General features: G+C 38.4%; 1 protein-coding gene across 1 annotated transcript in view; it reads left to right on the top strand.

Moving 5' to 3' along the window:
• The window catches only part of LOC126266905 (T-complex protein 1 subunit eta), a 66,743-nt gene that overhangs the window by 46,051 nt on the left and 5,227 nt on the right, over nucleotides 1–15,465 (top strand). Inside the window, exons 6-8 of the mRNA XM_049971582.1 lie at nucleotides 2,242–2,394; nucleotides 13,534–13,685; nucleotides 13,773–13,961. Of these exons, the coding sequence (XP_049827539.1) occupies nucleotides 2,242–2,394; nucleotides 13,534–13,685; nucleotides 13,773–13,961 (494 nt within the window). The remainder of the gene's footprint in view (nucleotides 1–2,241; nucleotides 2,395–13,533; nucleotides 13,686–13,772; nucleotides 13,962–15,465) is intronic.

Below are 15,465 nucleotides of genomic sequence, written 5' to 3' on the forward strand. Positions count from 1 at the left end.
TCTCCTTTAGAACAGAACCACAAAACACGAGATCTGTATTTGCACTTCCGTTTGTTCATATTATATTGAGTCCCTTGTAGCTATGCACCCCACACGCCCTTCCCCCCCCCCCCCCCCCCCCCCCCCCCTTGGACCCTCCCTCCTTCAACATTGCGAACTGTCTGTCTGGTCATTGAAATTTCTGTTCTCTTTCTGTAGTCTTGGAAGTTGTCATACATACTCTTACCATACGAGTCGTATGGTAAGAATACATTACCATCGCAAGCAAATATGATGAATAGTGAAAGCAAGTGAGATACCACATAGATGTCTCACAAAAACGGAACATATCTTTAAAAATGTGACAAGCATATGTTTTGACAGAGCACAGAGAAACTGAGAGATTGTGAAACTGTTGCAGCTTATGTGACAAACTAACCAGCCGTAATGTTGCAGAACAATATGAAGTGAGCATGTGAAAATTGTGGTAGGGAAGGTAAATGATTGACTTTGGTTTATTGGGAGAATTTTAGGAAAGAGTGGTTCATCTGTGAAGGAGACTGCATATAGGACATTAGTGCAACATATTCTTAAGTACTCTTAAAGTGTTTGGCATCTGTACAAGGTCGGATTGAAGGAAGACATCGAAACAGTTCAGAGGGCTGCTAGATTTGTTACTGGTAGGTTCGGATAACATGTAAATATACGGAGCTTTGGGAACTGAAATGGGAATCCCTGGAGGGAAGGTGACATCCTTTTTGAGAAATACTATTCAGAAAATATAGAGAACTGGCATTTGAAGCTGACTGCCGAACGATTCTCTTGCTGCGACATACATCGCGTGTAAGCACCATAAAGGTAACATATGAAAAATTAGGGCTCATATTGAGGCCTACATATAGTCATTTTTCCCTTAACTGTATTTGCGAGTGGAACTGGAGGGTAAATTACAAGTAGTGGTAACAGAGTATCCTCCACCATACACCGTACGGTGGCTTGCGGATTATCAATGTAGATGTATTATATTTTCATCATTTCCTTGGGAATGGTCACATTCACATTCATACGAACACCAGTATTGGGCAAGGAGGGATATCTCACTCACCAGTCATACAAATCAGGTGCTCCGATAAGAGATTCCTATCATATGATACACATACTGTCACTAATGCCAGTATGATACACCAGATGTGTTTTCCAGTGGAGGATTCAGTTGACTTGTCGCCTTGTCATCAAACATCTGCAGTTACTGTTTAGAAGCCACTTCCTTTCGACTGCTAATAGAGTAGTTGTGCAGAATCAACTGTCATTACAGGTCTGTACCTTACATCTCGCTGTTGCAAATGAACAAATGAACGTTACACCCTGACAGAGGCACAACTTTGACTAAAGTGAACAGCAGAAAAAAGAATGGGCATGAGGGAGGTTTCAACATTTCAACATGCCTTGCCTGCTTGGTAGTCCAACACCATAACCACAACTCCATTACTTTTGAGTGCTGTTCTGTATTGCACTACTTCTCCTTCTATCATTTGCTTACCCCCCCCCCCCCCCCCCCCAATCCAGTACACCTTTTTCCTGTTTTCATGCTTGACCTGTGTTCAGTTTGATGGACTGTCCACTGGGTCATTTTATACATCTAATAGGGATGCAATGGGCAGTTTCCATTGTAAGAGATGTTAGCAAAAAAAAAAAAAAAAAACCATTTAAATGTCAAATGAAAAGTATTTGCTGAACTGAGACATAAACCTGGGTCAGGGTGGTTGTGATTGGGACCTCTCATGTCTTCTCGGTTTGGGACCCCATGACCACTCCCTCATGGAAAGGCTGCTCTTTTTTGTTCAGTTTTTAGCTTTTTATGCCTTTTACTATGTGTGTTTTAAATTATTTTATAATATGACTCCCCTGACTGAATTCGTCCACTTTTAGCGGACCCTGTTTCTTATGTGAGTAACTTTGTAATTGTGGGACTGATGGCCTCACTGTTTGAGCCCATAACCCCTCTCAATTAATCAATTGTGAGACATAAACCTGGATTTATGTCCAAATTCCACAGAAACACTCCTGCGATGATGTTAAACTTGTGTTTCTAGTAGGCAAAATGTTGTTGCTGATTAGTGAGTCTTGTTCACATAGGACACTACTCTTGAAAGGCAATGATTTGTTGTTCTTCTTTAAAGTTAATTAGACAAGACATGTATGATCAACACTCTAAACTGCACAATTCACAATAGCAACTTAACCTGGTTTTCAATTTTTCAGAGACATGTTTTGTGCTGGACGAGTCCCAGAAGAGGATCTGAAACGTACAATGAAGGCTTGTGGAGGTTCCGTAATGACAACTGCTCACGACTTGAAAGATTCAGTTCTTGGCAGCTGCGAGTATTTTGAAGAAAGACAAGTAGGCGGTGAAAGGTAATATATGTATTCATATCCCTGGAATGAATTTTCACATGGCAGTGGAGGAGTGTGCTGATATGAAACTTCGTGGCAGTTTAAAACCATGTGCTGGACTGGGACTCTAACCTAGGACCTTTGCCTTTTGTGGGGAAGTACGCTACCAACTGAGCTACCCGAGCCCAATTCACAACCCGTCCTCACAGCTTTACTTCGGCCAGTATCTCATCTGCTGGGTTTCAGTCCAATCTGGTATACAGTTTTAATATCCCAAGAAGTTTCATCTATTCATTTTTTTTTGTAATGGAATTCATGAATTTTATCTCACAAGTTTTTGCCAACAAAATACAGTAACACAGTGACAGTGAAAAAATAATTTTTGCTTGTACAGTGAAACCTTACAGTGAGAAGCTGGGTTCTCGATAATAAAATAATTTGTGTAATATTTAATTACATGTTTACATTTATTTTGGCATGCTCGCACAGCTTTCAGGCATTGACCCATAGCTGAAACAATGTCTTCTCATGTGTCCCAATTAAGATGAGGTGAAGGAAGGAGTGAAGGTAACCAACCATTCACTGTATACAATTGAGGCATTGAGAGGTTGACATGCACCTAAACAAGATTGTGAGAAAGCTTACCAAAGATTTGTGTTCTTCCTCAGAGCTGTCAGACTACCAGAAACGAACACCTCCATTGTATGCATGCGCATATTAGCTGTGCAGAAAGATGTTGATTGAAAACTTGATAGTGATTTCACTTTTGTCATCAATGTGCTGTTGAGCACCAGCACCTCATGTATACCAGTTACTCAACCCAGAACTTTCCAGTGTGGTATTAAGTAAGATGAGATGAAATATTGTTTTTGAATAATTTTTATGTAATTCAGTGTTCTTAAGGTAATATTTAATTGTTCACGTAGTAAACTTGTATTTTTCTTTCTAGTATTCGTGTTGAAGGCGTGTTTGAATTGCTTTGTTTCTTCTTGAAATCAAAATTTATCATAAAATTATGCTCTGAGAAGTCTGACTGTCCCATTTTCAAGGAAGTGACAACCAATACTTATCGATTATTTACAGTCCTTGTATTTTGTACCTTTCCTGTTCAGTCATGACAATATGATATGAAACTAAGCTGATCAATTTCTGGCCCCTTTGATGATAGCACTTGGTGTAAATAGTGATCTGAAAAATATGCATTTGCAATAAATGTGAATATAGGTCTGAATTCTACCTCAAAGTATAAAATTGCCTAATAAATACTATTTCATACAGACTGTATCTCGAACTATTTTATCAGAGAGTGTTTGAAATAAGCTTTATTTTCTATAAGTAAAGCTGTTTTTGGTTACTGGTTAGGTTTTTCAAAAGCTAACATTTCACTTAGAAAACTCTTATTATAGAAGATGAAAATGGCAGGTTGTGACAGAAAAATGGTCAAGTGCAGATAGAAAAAGAGGCCTATTATCAGATGGTAAAATATTCCCATACTCAACAACAAAATCCTTTCATATTTCTATTTCATGCACTTTTCCTGAAAATCATATCTTGTGGGTGGCCACCATTGTGACCAACTCGGGAGATTCTGGAGGCCACAAAATGTACCCATTCCTTGAAATAAAGCAGTTACCAAACACTCTGAACATTGCCACCATTGAAATTTGAGCACAGTGACACATAGTGCCATCTTGCTGAAACCTGTACTCATTTTCAGGAAACTTTTAAAGTTGAGGTGCAAGGAATATGTCAACTTTAACAACATACAACTGAGATGCGACTAGTTGCTCGTCCATGTTCATCCACAGAACAGGTGGAGTCGGTTATGCCCATTGAAGGGACAGCTTTTTGGCTGTGTAAGGGGCATTGATGGAGTTAAAGGCAGTTACCCTCACACCAGTAAGAGAAGTTTTGTTTGTTGACATAACTGCTGAGATGAAACGTGCCTTTTCACTCATCCATAGGAAAGTTAAGAAGTCCTTATTTTAGTCAACAGTTCAGTAGTCATTCGCTTCCCATGAGAACTTTCATTTAACTGTTGCACTATATGAATCTTATACAGTTGCAACTTTAAATAAAGGCATAAAATTCTGTGCATGCTATCACTGGATGTTCCCACTATTGCAGCAATTCGTCTCACAGAAGACTTTGGACTGTTGGTTGCAACATTTTTGCGTGTCCTGTATTCGTTTATGTTAGCAACAACTTTTAATTCTTCCTGGTGATTTTAGCTCCAGTGCACTTACTGTCGTTCCAAAGGTTTTTACTAACAAGCTGATGGCTTATGCCAGTGGTGCTGGATCATTCCTTCTAAGCTGCAGTATTCTTGTCTAGCATCAGCAACAACACAGTCATGGTTTTGTGAAAGGCCTTCACAGCCACAGCACAGCAAGGCCCGCTTCAGCACCCCATTACAGCTAATGACCTACCTACCTGAAACATATTACAAACATTCATTGTTGCCAGTAATACCATTACACTTACAGAATCCTCATTAAAACAGCCCGTTTTTATGCTACGACTTGGTTGTTGTTGTTGTTGTTGTTGTTGTTGTTGTTTCTTTTCTTTCTCTGACGTTATGTCTGGTTAAAATGGAAAGCGACACGGACCTTGATCAGGCGTGACTTCCTTTTAACTGTACGGTATATGTTACATTGCATTTACGACCTTTCGGGTAATTGAACATGTGTCAATAATTACATATTTCTGTAGCTGTATATATATGTTTGGATGTAGCTTAATTGCTTTGGTGAACTGGTGGATATTGTGTGGATTACCCAGCTTGTGGGCTTCTTACCCCACAAATATTAGAAAATCTTATTAGTTAATCTGCTGTCTTGCATTTGAAATAATGTCCAAAAACGAGGAGCCCTCTTTTCGTCATTGTGTTTGAAATATTTTGTATATTTTGGTATATTTCAGCATTGCTTCATAATTTACAACACTGCTTTATTTTTGTGGTCCTAATATTTTCCTTATAATTCACCTTTCTAGTACTTCTAATTTATCTAAATTATAGTTTAACTAAGCATATAGTTGAATTAAGCATTCGCTTGCATATAAGCATTCTGTCTTCACTACTGTGTTGTAATGCCTTATTTTTTGCATTTTTTGATAGGCGCTTTTAATTATAGATGGCTTTGGTGATACCATATGCTTCCCCATTTTATGCAACCTTTCCCCTCTTGCAGATTTTTCTAAAGCATTTTTTTGGATTATTTCCCCTAGATATTTTAATTTTCTTACCCTCTCTATTTGGCCAATATGTTTCCAGAAATTTTGGAGCATCCGTAACGATTGTTATAAATTTTGTTTTTTCTGGAGAAATCCTTAAGCCAGTTCTGCTGGTAACTTCTTCCAGGAGATTATTTGTGTTATAGCAGATGCCACATTTTCAGAAAAGACAGCAAAATCATCTGCAAATGCAAGGCAGTTGATTTTGATATTTTTGCTTCCTGTTCCTATCCAAATAGGTGAGATGTTAGGTTCAGTAAGTTTTTTGTTCCAAATTCTTCCTGTTTTCTCTAACACACTATTAAAAGAATTGAACAGGCTGTCACCTTGTTGTACACATGTTTTTATTTTAAAAGGCTGTGAAATTTCTCCCATGAATTTTACTTTACAGACTGTTCCTTTTTCATGGATTAGGTTTGCTAGTTTAGACTTTGCACAAAGTATTCAAATTACCGTATTTACTTGAATCCAAGCCGCACCTGAAATTTGAGACTCAAAATTCAAGGGGAGAGAAAAGTTTTAGGCCGCCACCTCCAAATCAAAACAAAGTTGGTCCATTGTAATACGAGACACAATTTAGGTCGAATGAATGACTGTACAGCTACAGTAGTTTGGTTCCAGTCGTAAGCCTAGCAGTTAGGCTTTACCAGATAGCCATTGCTATGAGTCAGGCGAACCGTCCATATTTATACAGATACCCTTCCTTTTTCACATGCTTCATCTGGTTTGAATTGATTGCTTATTTTACTTTGATCTGATAAGTGGTGTTCCCTTTGTTATAGGTGTTTACGTCACTCTAAGCTGAAAATGCATTACTGTACTGTGGCATGCATTGTTTGTCGCATTCTGATAATGAGTGTTTATGGACTGTCGCCGCTCGCGGCATGTCTTGCTTTTGTGCGCGCTCCCGCCGCTTACTATTAAAAAAAAAGAGAGGAATTGTCTCATAAGCGAAATAATGGCAAGAGACTGCTATTTGTTGTTACTTACATTGCTGCGTTCTTTGATAATGATCAACAAGAACCAAATAATAGACTGTGTACCATAGATGATGATCTGAACGAGAGTTTAGCGAAAAAATTTCTCCGTTTCAAAACCTTTTGCAGACGCTTCTTTAGTACATCACATTCTGCACAGAAATTAGAGTAATCTTAGATTTAAAAATCTAGTAAATTGCGGTGCTTCATTTCTAACTGTATCACTATTAGGCATAAGAATAATACAATTACGAATATAAACATGACATGATATGTGTATTCTTCCGCGTTTGCTGTTGTCTCACTCTAGTTATTAGGCAGACAGGATTTAAATGAGATAGCAGCAAACACGAAAGAATACATGGCAAAATGTTTATATTCATATTATTCTAATGGTGGAGAGAATACTGCATGTGGTTCACAATTCATAAAAGTTCCTATTAGCAACCATCTCTTCTCACAGGTAGGAAAAAAATTCAGAACATACGTTGGCCATATTGACAAACATCCCAGTCAGTCTTGCCAGTCGGATTTTCGTAGTACATTGAAATGCTACTACATTCGAAAATGAACAATACGGAATTTGTATTTACTTTGTTGGATAATGTATGAAAATACAGTGGTCAAAACTCGGGGTGAAGGAAAAACAGCTCATCGTCCACCATATTTTTTTATTTTATTTTATTTTTTTTTAATGACGCAGAGGTTTTGGCTTTATTATTTATCTTTGTGCCTGCAAAGCATGCCTTTGTAGCATTACATGTATTCGACGACAGAAGTTAGTTGTAGCGGCACCTACCAACATTTTTCAGAACTTCCGCGTACTTTGCACTCGATTCTAAGCCACAGGTGGTTTTTTTTATTACAAAAATTGGAAAAAAAAGTGCGGCTTGGATTTGAGTAAATACGTTATTTTATCTATAGTTTCTCTGTCAACAGAATCAAAAGCTTTTTTGTAATCCACGAACATAACAATATCCTTTGAATTAAGTAATCTGTGGTGAATTACTGATTTGAGATTAAATATTTATTCTGATTATGACCTTCCTTTCCCAAAGCCGCCTTGATATTCACCAACATTACTGTCTAGTGTTGTCTATTCTGCTTAACTAAATCTTGTAAAATACTTTATACACTACTGGCAGTAAAGAGACTCCTCTGTAGTTGTTTATTATCTGTTTTGTGGAGAGGGTGTATCAAGGTTACTTCCCATTCCTCTGGAATTTTTTCTGTATTCCGGATTTCTTTAAGGAGTAAATTTAGCTCCTTTGCTATACTTGGCAAGAACCAACTCAAAAGTTCAGCTGTAATAGAATCTTCTCCACTAGCTTTGGTGGTTTTGAGGGTCTTAATTAGGTCTTGAATTTCTTCTTTAGTTGGTGTAAAACTTCTTTCAAATTTTCATTAATATATGAGAATTCCAATGTGTGACTTAGTTCAGAACAGTTCAGAAGCTGATGAAAATATCTTACTAGTACTTTACAATTTTCGGCATTGCATAACCCAATTTTGCCATCTTCATTTTTGAAGCAGACATCCAGAGTTTGGTATTTCTGATTAATCAAGCTGTTCCTTTTCTTTAAGTTTTTCATAATTTTCAATTTTCTTTGAGATTTCCATTTTTCCCATTTTTTTGGCTCTCTCTCTCTCTCTCTCTCTCTCTCTCTCTCTCTCTCTCTCTATCTTTCACTGCTTCTTTGTACATTCCTTTTAGTTTTTGTTGTTCTAAATATTTCCTGTGCAGCATTATTAATTGCTTTGGATATTTCTTGCCAGTTGCAATGTTTAGCCACTTTAATTTTGTCTTGATAGTTTTTAATAGATTCTTTTGTTACAGTAAGCCTGACTGTATTATATATTATTAACCTTTGTTACTTTCTTTGTTCTGTATTAGGTAGGGGTTTGACTTTAATCTTAGAGAGGTAATGATCAGAATCAAATTCACCGTTCCTTACTACTTTCACATTCATAATTTCCATTGTACTTTTTTGCGAAATAACCACATGATATAACTGAAATTCTCCTAACATAGGACTGGGTGTTATTCATGTTTTAGCTTTTCTTAGGAATTTCCTAAAGAAGGTTGACATTAGTCTCAGGTAAGAGCTTTGACACAAGCTGATTAGCCTCATACCATTTGGTTCTTCTGTGAGCTGGGTAGTGTTCTACTACATTTCTTAATTTATTATTATTATTATTATATCTGTAATCAGTGCCCTCTCCCCCCTCCCAAAAAAAAAAATCAATTTAAAAGACTCTATCTTCAGGTAACTAACATGGCAACTGTTAAATGTGTATGAATAAGTGTGTCTGATCATCCAAAAGATGCTAATTTTGTGGAAAACGGAAAAAAAATGGGGGGGGGGGGGGGGGGGGGTTGTGAAATCCGAAGAAAAATGTTCAAATATATGTAAAGTCTTCTTTTGGTCGTCCTCCTTTCTCATTCGTTTCAACTGCAAACTTCCCTTGTTGTGAAGGCGATGGAGAAACTGCACCCTTCTTCAATGATTCTGACTTCAGCCACCGATCCATGTTAGAAGTAATAATCTGGTCACAAATCGACTTATCAAATGGTTAGTCCACTGACAAAGCAAGTTTAACATTTAATGATGCCTGAGGCCGCATACGTGCATGCGTAAAAGCTTTCAGCGCATCTAGCACCATGAGCCGACACACAAACAATCCCCGTATTGTTGCTAAACAGTGGATCAGAGAAGCTGTATTCTCCGGCACTAAACTGTGCATATGTTCTCAATTAGGAAACGCGAAGGTTGCTTGGGGATATGACCTGAATTAAAAGTACACCTGTTTTACATGCAAAAAAAAGTGATAGATTAGATTTTCACATTTTTATTCAATAATTTTACTCATTATTTTACACGATTTGGTGAAAGGTGGCCACGGACCCCCTAGAAAGAGCCGGCGGACCCCTAAGGCGTCTGAGGACCACAGGTTGGGAAGCCTTGATCTAGGTGATGTGCTAACGAGACTTCATGCTAGAATAATTCCAGCAACATCACATAATTACAGTTGTAATGAGGCCTTGTCATCAGCAGAGACTTAACATGTGCTGTTGGTGGCTTAGCCCACAGTACTGTGCCAAAAATCTCTGCTTCAGCACCAAATAAGACTCAGTGTCTGCCCATAATGCCCCGTCATAGTTTTGTTTCTCCTGTAAGGGGCTGGCTGAAGCAGCAGTTTTGCTGTCAGATAATGGCACAGTTGTAAACCATTCTTTGAAGCTACAGACAGATTGCACAGAATGTGTCGTTGACTTCTGCTCCTTAGTTTCCCTCTTTTAAGAACGCACTTGCAGGTGCAGGTGTAGCTGTAGAATCAGTATATCGTACCTCATCGTGCATGGTGCTTAAGTGTCCAGCTGTACCCCCATCAACAGGCTCTAACGAAACAAGCAGTGTAAGATGACAATCCCATTCACCCATTGTGTTCCCTGTCCTCCAGCTAAACCTGTGTGATCATTACTAAGAATACATCAACTGCGCAGGGATTATTTAATAGAATTTTCGATCCTGTGAAGCAAGCAGTTGCCTGTCAAACCACTCTCAGAAGCTGGCAACATATGCTTGGCCTGGGGTATCATGACGACATTTTGTAGTGGTGGCCCCATACCAATTTCAGAGGCTTGCCAGTCTGCCCCTGGAACACAATCACTCAATGCACTATATATTCTTGAAATAAAAGGTGCATATTGCTGACCTAGCACAGATTTCTGGTTTACAAACTACTTGTTATTTCAGTAGACAGCACATGGAGTTTAGTGTCTAACTCAGTGGTTTTGGAATTAGAACAGTTTCTACTGAATTTAGCTGTTTTGATAGTGAGGTTACTTTTCTCCATTCTCATGTACTCTCCCCTTAACATCCTCTATCTGCTTGTTTGGAGTGAACAAAGCTGTCTTCTGTTCATCACATCTAATTTTAACATCTTGAATTTTGCTCTAAACTTTTACATTGAAATTTTGAAATTTGTGACTGAATGTGTGAAATAGAATACTTAACACAAACTTTAAATTAAATTTGACATGCAAATTTACAATAGGATCTTGAGACTCCTTTCTCTTACTACTGTTGATAGCCAAGAAGATTGCTCAATCAGGTTCATAAACAGGAAGGGGGTTGATGTGGCTCCCCTGGTTTAATACTGTCGATGCCACTGGTACTGGCATTAGTGTTGCGGGTATCAGCTGTGTGTGGCATGTCACCCTCACACTGTATGTCGACAACTTTTCTATTCGGTGCAGCTTTCACTCAAAGGCCTCAGCTGAACACCAGCTCCAAGACTCCAGCTAAAGAGCCGCCGTTTGGCCACTTTCCCATAATTTCCAATTCTCTTCTGAGAAAATGTGATTCAAGTATTTCTGTCACCATACTGAAGTCAATCTTGACCCCAAACTCTATTTGGGTACCCAGCACTTGGATGTTGGTGCACAGTCAGTTTTGTTTTCTGTCTTTGATAAAGAGTTAATTTGGCTGCCCCATATCCGTCAGCAAAAAAATCAGCTGCATGTGGAAGCTTAACACTGTCTGATTTCTTGCCCACACCTCTTGGGGTGTAGGTCATGCTACAGTTTTCTGTGTTTACCAGCCCTTGGTCTCAGCCTGGTGGTACTATGGTTGCCAGGTTAATCGCTCTGCAGCACCTTCAGCTTTGAAATTCTTTGCCCACTTCATCATCATGGTGATGGTAGGTTGCTTCTAGTTCCTTCTGGACTAATCCTGTACGCAATCTCCTTCCTGGAGCAGGAATCTACCCCCTTCAGTTCTAATGGTACCAACAGTTGCTCATTTATGCAGTCATCATTTGTTGATTTCCTCGCCATCCAACTTGTCACTTTTTTTTTTTTTCACACAAGGGGTGTTGACCCCCCTGACACCTGCCCTTTGTGTGATTCTACTAGTTTGAATTTGTCTCCTGGGACCTCTGCCTAACATCCTTAGAATGTACTCCCATTGTTCCCTCCCCTCTCTCCTCTTGGTACTCAGACCCTTAATTACGACCAGTCTATTCCATGGCCCTAAATGTTCAGTCACTACTGTGATGTTTTGGCTTCTGTTCTTTTCAGTTCTCCAAGTGTATAAGGGTATTCCATGATTTACACTGGTGTCTCTAAAACCATGGATAAGACAGGATACACTTTTACATCTCCTGCCAGTCAGAAACATTTGTTGCTTGAAACTTCTAGTGTGTTTTATTAAACAAGCCTACCTTGACCAGATTTGAATCTTTGTAGTTACTGAATGAGTAGTCTTCAGGTCACTGATTACTGTTATTCTAATCACCATGTACTATCTAATGTTCGTGGTCTCTCTGACTTTAATCGCATTACCTGTTCTGTCATCTTTCTTGGGTCCCAAGTCATACAAGTATCCCAGGCAGTGAACTGACAGATTGCTTGGCTACAGAAGGGATTATTGCCCCACATTCACTTTGCTGATCCCAGGTTTCAATTTGTAGTTGCAACTCAGGCCTCGGCTCATTCAGAGATGAAACATCATGTGGTGGGCTACTGCTCCCTCTAATAAACTATGCAATATCAAGGAAACTACTGCAGCATGGTGTGTCTGTGTATGTGCGGATGGATATGTGTGTGTATGTGTGTGCGAGTGTACACCTGTCCTTTTTTTCCCCTAAGGGAAGTCTTTCCGCTCCCGGGATTGGAATGACTCCTTACCCTCTCCCTTAAAACCCACATCCTTTCGTCTTTCCCTCTCCTTCCTGAAGAAGCAACCATCGGTTGCGAAAGCTAGTAATTCTGTGTGTGTTTGTGTGTTTGTGTGTTTTGTTAATGTGCCTGTCTGCCGGCGCTTTCCCGCTTGGTAAGTCTTGGAATCTTTGTGGAGCATCTCGTGCTGCATGGTGGGTCTGGGGGAACCCTCAGTCGCACCTCCTTTGGCAGCTGCCACTTTCATCCCTCTTTTTACTGTGTTTGAGTTGCTACTGGATGTGGTTTGCCTCTTTTTCTGCTGCACCCTATTTTCCATTTTAAGGTTATCACTCTGTTGACTAGTGGGTGCTCTTTAACATATTGACTATAATGAATCAGGGCTGGGACTTCACATGCAGAGCCCCAGGAACAAGCACCTGGTGCCTTACATATGTTCCTCATCTTGTTTTTATTATTATTCAGTCCAACTTGTGTCATTATGTTTTTAGTCCTCTCACTTTTACTGTTCTGGATCTCTCAACTAGAAGACATTCTTTGATGTGTTAATTCACCTTTGTGTTGGCAGGGGTTGGGTGCTGATAGGGATTATTTCTTTGTGGATAAGCCCCGAGAGACCCCTTATCTGCTCTAACTTTAGTACTGGCTTCATTGCCTCGATTTTGGGTGTTTTCTCTGTTGAACTTCTTGATCTGTACTATTATAGTATCTTCATAATTATTGATAACTATCTTTTCAGTGTTTTTCCTTTTAAGGAATCTATAAAACAAATGTGGCAAATTATATTGTGCATTAACACTGCTTTGTTCTTTAAATGTGTTGAATAATACTAAATGAAAAGCTTTCCAAAAACACAAAAGTGTATATCTGAATCCATCAATAATTTTTAGGATATACCATACAAACAGTAGTTTTTGCATTTGCAGTGCTTTTGGGATTCTTACAAGAGACTAGACTGTTGCCAAACGTTTGAAGTTGAAACATGTTATAAAATTTTGTAGGGCTGTAGCCATGGAGTTACTCTTGTGCGTGTCCAGGACAGAAGTCTCCACAAAATTGGAGTTAATAATCTAAATCAACAGCAAAATTGCATATATAACTAGTATTTTACCAAGTTTGATGTGTGTATAAGTTAACTCATAACAAAAATGACAAATGTTGCAGTCAGTAACTGATCCTGTAGATGGTAGTTACTAAATGGAGTTTAAACTAGTACTGGTTGTATAGATGTTTTAATAGTTAATTTGTATAATTTTTATTGTTTAGATTTAACATTTTTACTGGTTGCCCCAATGCAAAGACTTGTACAATTGTACTGAGGGGTGGTGCAGAACAGTTCATGGAAGAGACTGAAAGATCCCTTCATGATGCCATTATGATAGTCCGGCGTACAATAAAGAATGATGCTGTAGTTGCAGGTGAGATGAACATTTCATGACAATATATTTTATAGTATGTATATATTGACTACAGGCAACAAGTGTAATATTTTTGCATCCTTTTAGGTGGTGGTGCAATCGAGATGGAATTGAGTCGAGCGTTACGTGACTACTCACGTACTATTGCTGGAAAAGAACAATTGCTGATTGGCGCTATTGCAAAGGCTCTGGAGGTTATACCTAGACAGTTGTGTGATAATGCTGGATTTGATGCAACTAACATTCTCAACAAACTGCGCCAGAAACATGCACAAGGTATCTGTTCTATAGATTACAATGTGAGACAAGGAAAGATTGGTTTACAGGTCAAAATGCACTTTTTTCAACACAGTTCTCCTTCAGATCTGTGTGCAGTGTTTCTCCAGTGAGTTGGCTTTATCCCTGAAGTGGAGAGAGGTTCTGGAAGGCCATCAAAATACCCTTCCATAATAAAAACTTAGTTATTTGAGTTGAGATTTTCTCCAGACATAAAATTCTTTTAATGGGGCAATAAGTGGAGATTATAAAGTGCCAAGCCTGTGAATAGTGGAATATCTTCTAATTCATACTTCAATTACCATAGCTTTCTCATTGCCAAAGGAAAAGTACTTTTGCGGATTGGTCTGTTGCCCTGATGTGAAGCAGAGGAATATGGCGTCGCCTAGATAGGTAGAAACTAACAAAGTGCTGTTCGGGATACTGCACTTAATTAGATAGGAGACACTTGAAAGTGATCGTTGTTTGAGTGAGGAATGTACTTTCTAAATAAATTTGTTTGCTTCTCACAAGACAATGGATCTCTGATCAGAATGTCCCAAATTCTGTAATTATTTTTAAAGATATGTGCTTCAGTCTTATAGAGAAGATTCTACACTGACACCGTCATACAGAATTTCATTGGCTGTTTTAACAGATTGTTGCTTGTATATTTGTACCTGGATGCATATATTTATAGAGAGAGAGAGAGAGAGAGAGAGAGAGAGAGAGAGTGTGTGTGTGTGTGTGTGTGTGTGTGTGTTGATGGCAGGTTAACATGTAAGAACATATTTAATATTCCTTTAAAGGTTTTAGTTTTGCATCAGTAGTATGTTTTTGCTTTGGAATATGGCAGATGATCTACTGAACAAAATATACATAATCTTTTTTCCAATGGGTCCGCAGCTCGATTTAAGTCTTGTAAATACATAATGAATTAAGTTCAAAAAGCTGCTTCTATTTTGAGATGTTTATTTAATCATGACAGGCCTGTTTCAGCACTATTGCCATCATCAGGCAATCTGAAAGTAATGGTTTTATTATATACTACTTCCTAGGACAGACGGTAGCCTACTTGTCACATATGAGATTGACAACCATACATTTATGGAATTCTTAACTTACCTATAACTTTGTGGGTTAGTCAGTTAAGTGCTTTTCTTATGTCTTTTATAGTTATTTTATGACATAGCTTTCATGGGCTATATTTGTTGGAAGTTATAGCCTGATAATTTTTTTTGAGAGATAACTTTTTGTTTGACATTTAACCAAAGATGTTATAAGTTTACATCAGAGCAGTTACTTATCGATTTCCCTTAGTTACCATGTTGTTTATTTTTTTCTGTGAATGTGTGGTTGGTTTGGCTTAGCTTATGTCTTTGGTTGTTTGTCTGTTTTCATGATCGATGATTTGAATAAAGTTTCTATATAGATGTTTATGTTTTAGATCTAACTGCTCGTTGAGTATCTGTTGTGGATATTTGTGAGCATGTGTGTAGATTTTGACCTCTTCCAGAATATTGAG

Source organism: Schistocerca gregaria, chromosome 4, assembly GCF_023897955.1.
Source record: "Schistocerca gregaria isolate iqSchGreg1 chromosome 4, iqSchGreg1.2, whole genome shotgun sequence".
Lineage (NCBI taxonomy): Eukaryota > Metazoa > Arthropoda > Insecta > Orthoptera > Acrididae > Schistocerca > Schistocerca gregaria.